General features: G+C 44.6%; 1 protein-coding gene across 2 annotated transcripts in view; it reads left to right on the top strand.

Moving 5' to 3' along the window:
* Window positions 1-631: 631 nt before the first annotated feature.
* Window positions 632-10,858, top strand: part of LAMP3 (lysosome associated membrane protein 3) — a 31,326-nt gene continuing 21,099 nt past the window's right edge. For both annotated transcript variants that reach the window (XM_081571157.1, XM_081571156.1), the window contains exons 1-3: window positions 632-812; window positions 7,327-8,069; window positions 8,931-9,059. In XM_081571157.1, coding sequence (XP_081427283.1) covers window positions 764-812; window positions 7,327-8,069; window positions 8,931-9,059 — 921 coding nt within the window. In that variant the 5' untranslated portion in view covers window positions 632-763. The remainder of the gene's footprint in view (window positions 813-7,326; window positions 8,070-8,930; window positions 9,060-10,858) is intronic.

Raw genomic sequence — 10,858 nt, 5'->3', positions numbered from 1 at the left:
GAGTCCCTTGGACTGCAAGGAGATCCAACCAGTCCATCCTAAAGGAGATCAGTCCTGGGTGTTCACTGGAAGGACTGATGTTGAAGCTGAAACTCCAATACTTTGGCCACCTGATGTGAAGAACTGACTCATTTGAAAAGACTCTGATGCTGGGAAAGATTGAAGGCAGGAGGAGAAGGGGACGACAGAGGATGAGATGGTTGGATGGCATCATCAACTCGATGGACATGGGTTTGGGTGGACTCTAGGAGTTGGTGATGGACAGGGAGGCCTGGTGTGCTGCGGTACATAGGGTCACAGAGTCGGACATGACTGAGTGACTGAACTGAACTGAACTGAGAAGAGTCTCTGGGTTTATATAGAAGTAGATTCAAGATCTTAGAGAAAAATGGAGACCCAGCTTATGAGAGAAGGAAGCAGGTACTGACACAGATCCACCACCTCTTGTGGAAAATAATCTTAGATGCTCTTAACTGGGCTGGGGGACATCCCCAGCCCATCCCCCACCCCATTCCTTACAAACACTTAAGGCAGAACCGAAAGTGCCACTTGTGGTTTCCTGCCCACTCAGTGCACCGCTTGGGAGGGCCTTTCAGTTGCTTCTCATAACACAAGTGACTTTGGTTTCTCTGCCGCAACTGAGTGAAGGGCAGAAGGCGCTTGCCCTGGCATCAGCCTCCCACCATTCAGAAGACCCAGCCGTGCTGAGCGCTGAGCCTAGCAGCTGCTTGGAGAGCCACTGGTGCTCCCTGGCTCCCCAGTCATGTCCTGGCAGATCCCTGCAGTGGTGGTGCTCTTCGTGTCTCTGGCTGGTGAGTGACACACATGACCTTCCATGGTGAACCCACCATATCTGGTCTTATTAAATGTAAATTCATTCTAGTGCCGGTGACCAACGTGGCCGGGCAGACTGGAAATAGCTGTAGTGACTTCAGTTACTGTGGGTATTTGACTTGGGACTGTCTTTTTATTACTCTACATGTGGAGCACACTTCATTGTTTCCCAAAGGCTTCCATGGTTTGGATTGTTTTCCATGAGTCAGGCAGAGTTGGTGTTAACGCAGGAAGACAGAGACACTGCCCATGGTTCCAAATGGGTTCTAAGCACTTGATTAGGGAGAGTTTGTAGAAATCACTCCCATTTAAGAGGTGAAGACCTGAGCCAGGACTTAAAAATGGGGCTCTTGCCACACACTCTGGGGAAATCATGTCATGCTTTGCTTTTTCTGCTTTTCTCAAATGAAGTGCTACGTTTATATTATGTAACAGTAAGTTGTGAAGATGAATGAGATGTGGCTGACAAACTGCACCATCTCAGAAGGATGTAAGCCAGGCTATCAAAGATTTATTTTTCAATTGCAAGGATTTCAGATCAGAGAGACTGTCAAGGAAGCTAAGCTTTCAATGATCCTTTTATGTCCCTATCCCCTGCTTTCACCAGGAGCGTTTTCTCCCTAGGACACAGGGTCCTCTTATGTACTTTGTAAAGCTTGCTTGTTGATTCACAATTCCTTACACTACCACTGACTTGGATGTGTAAGGGAGCTAGCTCTGTCCACACGGCCCCACTAACGTGCTCAAATGGGGGGCACATCTGCACTGCAGTGTAACACAAATCATCATGAAAGTTGGGTGAAGAGTCAGGCCAGCTGCTCTAATCCAGGCTGTTTTCCTTTGTGCTGCACTTTCAGAATTAGAGTGTCACATTCTTTGGGAGGCAAAAATGGAAAGTCATTATTATGATTAATAGAGCAAACTAATAAAAAAACATAAGTTCTCAGTGTAGGAGGAGCCCTCAGTGAGCTATGTGTGGGCAAAATTTCAATGGCTGGCAGGTGACTGGTGGATTCAAGAATGCAATGAGTGTGTGATAAATGCCCTGGCAGGTGGAGGGGAAATGCCCACATTGTCCTTTCCTCTCTGAGCTGCACATTCTTAGGGGGTGAACACAGGCACTCAGCTAACAAATTGGGGTCCATGTTCTACGCTTATGCACTACACTCCTACATGTGTATATTCAAGAAATACTTGCTAAATTTGGTATGAGCAAAAAGCATTAGACATTTTGCTTGGAGAGACATAGCTTTTAAGTAAGCTTACTGTGTAATCTTTTTCCAGTCACTTTGCTTCCCTGATCTCAAATTCTTCCCCTGTAAAATAAGGGGATTTAAGTTGGTATCAATCAAAGCTAGGTTTCAGTTGCACACAAGAGACCAGCTCCAAATAGTGAATTAAACAAGATGAATGTTTGTTTCCCTCTTATGTGAAAACGAATCAAGAGGAAGTCAGAGCAGGTGTGTGGGGACTCATTCTCACGGACCCACCACCCTATGTATGACCTCCACCTGCAAGGCCTCCTCACAGCTCTCGTTGTCTGCAGAGCTCTAGCCATCACATACAAGTTGCGGGCTGATTGAAGGAGAAAACAGGAAGGCGACAGAGAGGCCCCATGGGTGACTGAGCTCCCTTCGAGCAGCCTTCCCAGAAGGTCCACATGACCCTACCTCTTCTATTGCTTTGGCCTGAACTCAGTCACACATTCATATCTTTCCCATCTGGAAAGAGGCTTGGAGATGAATTCCAAACAGTAAGCACTCAACTTCAACTCATGATTCTATTTACAAAGGAAAAAGGAGAAACTGAGTTTTGGGGGAGTCAGCCAGCAGTCTCCAACACAGGGCTGGAGCCCTTTCTGTTCAAAGGTTATCTTTGAGTCTCAAGTCCCCCAGATAGTTAATAGAGACAGGATTTGCATCTTTTTGCTAAATGCTCTAAGATTAAACTGTGAAACTGTGAGCAGAATCTTGCCAAGGGCTGACCCCTGCTGCCCCACACATTCAGAAAGAGTCTTCCTGCCTCATGCAGCTGGGGCTGTTTCTGCTGTCCAGGGAGGTGCCAGAGAAAGTGCTCGGGCGTTATACCCAGCTCCCTGCCCCTGGATGTGGCCCCTGGGGCTCCATTTACTCTCCAGCTGTGTTCCTTATAGCTGTGCAAAGTGTAGCCTCCAAAACCCATCAGGCCCACTCCCTGCTGGCCTTCCACCTGTCCCTCCTCCGCCTACCCACCCATGTTTCCTTCATGTTGACCCCCTTGCTGTTCTGCAGACATGTCAGGTTCTGAGGCCCCTGTGCCTTTGCACAAACTCTTCCTCTTGCCTGTAGGATGCCATCTGCTCTCTTGTCTGCCTGAGGATCTTCTTCTGTTAGATTCCCCACCCCACCCCATAGCAGTTGGAGGGCCTGCTTCAATAATAACCCCTGTCACACTGAGATGTGTAGTCCATTTTTGTATCTGCCTCACAAGGTTTTGAGCCCCTAAGAATAAAGACCTGCCTCCAGTGCCTGGCCAGGAGCTTGGCTCAGGGTAGTCTCCCATATAGCCGTTGAATTGGGTGTGGCAGGGAAACCAAACTAAGGCTCTCTAGGAAGGCCCAACTGTCTGGGAAATACCTAGAGAAGCAGTACTTGTGCGGTCACTGGCTTTCCCAGAGCCTGGTTGATGGGGTATCTCTCAGATCCTCATGCGAGCTGTAGGGAAATCCAAACCTTCTCACACCACTTGCTGCAGCTCATCATCTAGAGGGGTGAAGACTCTAGAGTACTCATTTTCTGAGTCTCTTGAATCCTGGAGAGGACATGCTGAGGTTCTGGGAGGGAGAGCCTGGCAAATCAATGTGCAGATTTCAGGTTGTGTTCTTTTGAGCAGGAGGGCTGAGAGAGTCTGAATTATGCCCTGCCCTTGCTTCTGCCTACTTGCCTCTTTGTGGATCTCAGTTAACGTAACTAAACCTCTAGGGGTCAAAGATCCCATTTGAAAACTATGACCCAATTTTGACAAAGATTGGGCATATACATGGGGTCATAAACATAGATTTTGTAAAACAGAGTATTTTTCAGAGTATTATTTCCTTGAGTACCTAACAAACTTATGAACTTTCCTGGACATATTTCAATGCACAGCAGAGCTACCCCTGTCAAATTTCCATCTAATCATAAGCCCATGTTTTATACTTCACACTCCTACGAGGAGAGGAGGAGAGGGGCTAGATTGGAGAAGGAGAATATAAGAACAAGATTTCCCAGAGTTGTTTAACTGTAACACACTCTGTCACTTTTTGTCCTGTCACCTACCAGCCCCAGGCACCTGTTCACCATAAAGTCTTGTATCATCCAGAGACACCGTCACCTCCAGGCACCTCACAAAGATTTCCTGTACACCAAGCACACTTCACAGGGTACCATGAGTGTTCTTATCCTGTTTGGGGTGCTGTGCATTCATGAATAGCCAATGTGTTTTTTCCCCTTATTTGAGTTCATTCATCACTACTGAGAGAGGAGTTCTAATTGCATTATCAGGAAGGTTCCCCCTTTGAAAGCGTGTGCTACTCAGTTGAGGAAATTCTACTCAGTTGAAAAGGTTTACTTTAGCTCCTAAGCATAAGGTAAACACAGTGGGATTTTATCAAGGACCTAATCATCCAGGAGAGCAAAAGGCAGGTGGTTCTCAGTCTCCCAGAATTCTCTGCAGCAGTCTTTGTTTTTTACTACAGGTATTCCTAGACACCACGTCTAGGAGTGAATTCTATTTCTCCATCATAATACTATGATCCTAATGGGATTCCTATTGGGTTCTTGGCCCAGGAAACAGCAACTAAGGTTTAGCCCAAATGAATTGTGAAGATAAATCTTCAACAACTGTCAACCTTCATAACAATCTTGAATGGAGAAACCTTGCCCCAAGTTCTACAATATGGGCATAAAGGCTCTACATGGAGTGATTTTTACAAAGATTTGCAAAGTAAACCTACAACCCAGAAAATCAATTGATATAACTCTCAAATATTATACATTTCAGTTGTCCAAGTAAACATTTTGGATACACAAAAGACTCTTTAGTAATAGTCTCAAGTAACTTAATGTCATTAATAATATATTTTACAAACCAGCTGTGCAGAAATAATTGATAAGTGTTACTACTGGACTTACAGTTAGCCTTTTCTTCTAGAAAATGATCACTGTTTTAGCATGTGGGCTTTTGAAAGCCTCACTGAGGACCACCATGATGAAGATTTGGTGAACTGGGGTCACTGAAGGGGCACCCTACTCTTCTTCTCTCCTCTGCTTTTGTCTCTTCTCTCACTGTTCTTCCCAAGGATACACACTACCTCTACCCATCCACAGATTCAAGGGCAGGCTTTGCTTCAGACAGGGGCTTGGGTCCAAAGCTCCAAAATTTACTAGTTGAACAATTATGGTCAAGTTAATAGAATTTTCTAAAACTGAGTTTTCTCATCTGAAAAACAGAGAAAGATTAGTATCTGTCAAAGGGTTTTTGAGAAGAGTTGATGAAAGATAACCTTTGATCTGAGGTCTGCCATGTAGTAAGTGTTCAGTAACTTGGAATTTTAATGCTATTATTATGGGGAAAGTACCCACTTAGAAATATATTGGATGAAAAAGAGAGAGAGTAAAGGAGTTTGTGGATGATTTTGATTAGATATGAAATTCAGGACTCTATAAACACCAGCATAGAATAATCTTTCCATTTTCCCCTTGTTCTTCCAAGTCACTGCCTGACACTGGGCAGCTCCCGCTCCAATGAGTGAAAATACAATGGGTAAACACCATGAGACCATAGCACTGGAGAGACAGCACCATCTCTCAGTGCACCTGATCGTAAGCTCTCCTGAGACATCATCGCACTTGTCCACTTTCAGGTTTGCTCTGTGCCTGAAGGAGACAAGGATAGAACTTTTCTGGTTGAAAAAGAGCCAGAGGCCTTTGGCCCTGAAGGATGACCTAGGAGAGAACCTATGACAGTAAAACACATTCTATGTCTGCTTAATAGTTCAGAAAGGCTTTTACTCAAACCACCTTGTTTGAGCCTTCTAATAATCATAGGAGGAGGGTGATCCAGTGGTTAAGAGTCCACTTTGCAAGGCAGGGGATGTGATTTTGATCCCTGGCTGGGAAACCAAGATGGGGTGCCACAACTAAGAGCCAAAGCAGCCAAATAAATATATGAATAATCCTAGGAGGTCTACAGTGTTATAACTGCCACTTACACATTCAGTTATTTATTCATTCATTCTGTAACCACTGAATACCTTCAATGCACAAGCCATGGTGGTGGAAAAAAAACCCCACAGCTCCTACCTTGTGGTTGCCTTTAATCTAGTGGGAGAGATACACAATCTATAAATATATAATCAGGGCTGGTACACATTGTCTGGCTAGGCTGATTGTTAAATATTTGAGTGCCATCCCTTTATATCATTACAAGTGGTGATTAGTGCAGTGAGGGCAATGAAAATAACACTATGATCGAGAATTGTGGGGATGGGGAGCTGTTCTATGTGGGGAGGGCAGGGAAGACTCTTTAAGGAGCCAACATTTAAGCCAAACTGTGAAGGACACACACACCAGATATATCAGAGCCTTCATGGGTTAATTTAATTTCTTGGCTGGAAAAGACTGGGCCACTCTAAAGGTTAAATAAGGGAATGATAGAAATTGGGCTACAGTTAGAAATCTGATGGCAAAATAGAAAATGGAAGGGAACCGAGTCTCTTGTCACTGGAGGTAATTATGCATTGATTGGCTGAACACATGACAAAATATTCAACAGTAAAATTCACACATTAGATTAGGGTTTGTATTAGATAATCTTTAAGGTCCCTTTCAAGCCTGGGATTATATGATTCTATGAAAACTGTATAAGTCTATGCAAATCTTTTTTCCTGTTATTCAAGCTGCCCCAGCTCTGTGAGATCATCCCAGCAGTATCCTACCCAGGAATACACTCTGCCCAGGAACTGTCTGGATTTGTGTCTGAAGATGGAAGATGAAGTGACAATGACACTTAGATATCTAGCTGAGCATGCTCTCTGGGGTGTCAGTACCACACCCTGTACAGACAAAAGGAAAGAATATCTCCAGTACAATCATGGATGACAGCCTTGTGTAACTCAATGAAGCTATGAGCCATGCCATACTGGGCCACCCAAGATGGACGGGTCATGGTGGAGAGTTTTGACAAAATGCGATCCACTGGAGAAGGGAATGGCAAACCACTTTGATATCCTTGCTTCAAAAACCCCAGTATTATCACAACCCTGTGAAAACATGGGTGCAACCAAAATGTTAAAATTGTGACCTCGTGGAAGAATTTTGAGTGATCTTCACTTCACCATTCTACCCTTGTAAATTTTCCCCAGATCTAAAAAATGCATGTTAATTTTAATGAAACATTAAAGTGGGAGTGGGGAGGGACTAACAAATGTGAGCTATTAGTTGGTATATTAACATTTTGTTTTCTAATTTGCAGCAATTTGGTATTATGACAGTCACATAAAAGCAATAATGTTTCCAGAAATCACAGGTTATTCTTCACCTACAACAGGACAGGCCACAGTAAAACCTTCTCTCTTCCAACCAACTAACCACGTGCCTCACACAACTGCAGCAGCAAGATCAACAGATGGTCATGTCAACTCTCAGACAGTTGCCAAAACATCCAATTCTGAGACCCTAACCACAAACAAAACCATAGAAGTTCTAGCAACAACTTCCCCAGTAACTAAAAAGAGCACCCTACCAACCAGTCCAACAACCCACACCCTAGTCACAACCCTGGCCACACCCAACAAGTCACATGTGACTTTTCCAGTCACCAAGGCTACAGTTGGCCTCAGTGTAGGTCCCAATTCACCACCAGCCACCATCAACCCACCAACTCACACCACTGGAAACAGGCCATCGACTGCCAGCCACACAACTGGGAAAACCACCCAACTCAGTAACCAGACCACCCTTCCAGCAACTTTGTCCACCTCACCACACAACATCACAACCAGTCAGAAACCTACTCAACCCACCCACACCTCAGGGCCAACCACAGCCGCATACAACACTACCCACACAGCCTCACCTGCCACCATAGCTCCCAAGCCCACCCTTGCACCACAGCCATTGTCACCCAAGACGGGAATTTATCAAGTTCTCAATGGAAGCAAGCTGTGTATCAAAGCAGAAATGGGGATACAGCTGACGGTTCAAGACATGGTATCGGTAAGTCGGGGCCATAGGACCATAACAACAGCTTCAAAAAGTTTGAGTGAGGGTGCCTTGCTAAAAATGAACATTTCCCTGCATCCTGTATCTTATAATGAAATAGATACTTGCGAGCTCCTGTTTGTCCAAGGTCCTCTACTAAGAGAACCTGTTTTAGAATACCTATAAAAATAGACACTGATAGTGACTGTATGAACAAAGGAAAGCACACACCAAAATTTTAAATATTTACATTCCTCACTTTTAGGCAGCATGGGCAGAGTGTGGGGTATGTCCAGCATTGACCCCAGCCTGGCCCTGTCCCTCTGGATGACTTCCAAGCCTCAACAACTTTCCTGTGAAATGAGAGGTTTGCATTCAATGGTTGTTCCAACCACCTGTGACATTAATATGAAAAATCCAGATTAATGAGAAGATTGGTTGGAGTTGTTGGGGGTCAGGGGTTAAAATTATTTGATTTACTGAAAGAATCACTGTAAAAATTCTTCCTATTTTGCACCATTTTTGTGATTGCAAGTAAAACTTCCAAACTATTTTATTTGAAACAGAAGTTCATTAGACAGCAAAACCTTTCCTGTAGTGCCCAGCATGTTTGATTGAACAAAAATTAAATTTCACACAGTTTATCAAGAATATAGCTGCCACAAATTATCTCTCAAGGAACTCCTCACTGTGAGAGCACTCTTTCACTAAAAAAAATCTTAAACAGATTGGAACTGAGAGGTGTCTTCCAGGGACTTTGAAATTCCCCAGTGAACACCCACTAGCCTTGAGTTTCAGATTCCTTTCTACCCTGTGTTTCTGGTCTCCCAACTAGACTGTTCTCTTCACTGAGCCCATCTATTTTATTTGGTTTAGGTCTTTTCACCTCAGAAATACTTCAACATCGACCCCAATGCAACTCAAGCCTCTGGAAACTGTGGCTCCCGAAAATCCAACCTCCTTTTGAATTTCCAGGGTGGCTTTGTGAATCTCACATTTACCAAGGTGAGGCTGAGCCCCTTACACGAACAGGCTCTAGCGTGGCTTTCCCTGCCCACTCCCAGCCCCCCCTCTCCCCTCCAGGGCCAGTGGTGCAATCCCACACTTCACTTTAAATTCCAGAGGAAATAGACATCAAAGCCTTTTGAGATGTTCTCTGATAAGAACGAGGGTCATGGAGATGGAGGGGAGGCAAGTGTCGACATCTTCTGTTTGTTCTCTTCCTTTCCTTCAGCCTCCTCTGTGCAGCCCAAGAAGGGCTTTGATGCCTCTTGGGGGGGACTTGGCCTCAGCGGGAACTTGGCCTCAGGGAACCTGACCACAGTGCTCTATGCAAATCACCCAAAGGAGGAAGTTGTACCAATGAACAGACCCACAGAAATTTCCAGTGGGCACAAAAAGCAGTATTACTCTAACACCAAAGTCAAACGTCATAGAAGGCAAAATTCAGGGACTAACCAGGAGCTGGGTTTTCCAGGCCATGTCCTGGGAGGGAGTAGACAACAGATATAGTGGAAGAGTATGGTCATGAGGTCAGAGTCTTGCCTACCAGTTTGACTCTGTTACTATTCTTCTTTTGATATCAGGCAGGCAACTTAATCTGTTTGAATTTTTTGTTTTATTTTCTTATCATTCGAAAAATGGTAGAAAAGAATTAAAGATCACTCCTGTAAAGAGCTTGATCCAATACATAGAAAGTGGATGTGCACTAGCTAGTAGCTATGGTCACAGTGACTGAAATGGGCAAATGTCTTGGGAACACAGTGATTGTTGTTCTCCCTCTCAAGGGAGAGACTCTTTCTGATTGCCCCCAGGTGTCTCAGAGGCCGAGAGGATCCTAGCAGCTGGGACTTGGTGCAGATCTCTTTCTTACCTGTCTAACTGACCCCTGAAGTTAGAGGGTCTTGGTTAGCAGATCTTAGAGAGCAATGAGCACAGACTTTGGGATCGGACAAATCAAGATTGACTTTCAGTCATAAAACTTATTAGCTGCATGACCTTGGACTACTTTGGGGCATATTTCCTTGTCTATAAAATGGAACTAGTTATAGCTACTTAGTGGGACCCTTGGGAGAATTAGAAATGGCATTGGTAAACCAGCCTTAGCTATGCCCCCGGAGAAGACAGAGAGTCCCAAAGAAAGTAAAAGTTCCCACCAGTCTTAGCCTTCTGGAGACTTTCTGCATTTGAAAAAAAATTATTTGGCTGTGCTGGGTCTTAATTGTGGTATGCGGGATCTTTGGTTTCAGCCAGTAAACTTCTAGCTGTGGTGTGTGGGACCTAGTTCCCCCACCAGGGATCAAACCAGGTCCCCGTGCATTGGGAGTGCAGAGTCTTTACCACTGGACCACCAGGGAAGTCCTAGTTTCTGCATTTTAAAAGAGAAGTTGTTTCAGCCAAAATGGTGGCCACATATCTCAATATTACAGGGGCTAAGCATAGACCTTAATGTATGTTTAGTCTTAGTTGTGAAGTAGTTGAAGTAGTGAAAAAGCAAAAATATCTTTTGTCTTGAAACAGGCAATCTTTATTTTTTTATTTTCCCACTTTTGGTGAAGGCTTCATTTTTCCATTAGATCTGTATAAGAAAAATGTTAGAGTATGTGTGAGGTGACAAGCAGCAGCCTCAGTAGTGAGGGGATGAGAAGGATGGGTCAGGAGCTCCGGTCCTCCCCAGAGGGGACAGCCAGAGCTGGGGAGGCTGGTGGCAGGGCTGGCATCTAGCCCTGGGGACTGTCACTGTCTTTTATGGTGAGTGTTCATTCTGGATGGTGAGGTGTCCTGAATGGCCACCACTCTACTGT

This window comes from Giraffa tippelskirchi, chromosome 2, assembly GCF_054371585.1.
Source record: "Giraffa tippelskirchi isolate mGirTip1 chromosome 2, T2T-mGirTip1v1.2.pri, whole genome shotgun sequence".
NCBI classification, from domain to species: Eukaryota; Metazoa; Chordata; class Mammalia; order Artiodactyla; family Giraffidae; genus Giraffa; species Giraffa tippelskirchi.
This window is presented reverse-complemented; position numbering and strand designations above follow the sequence as displayed.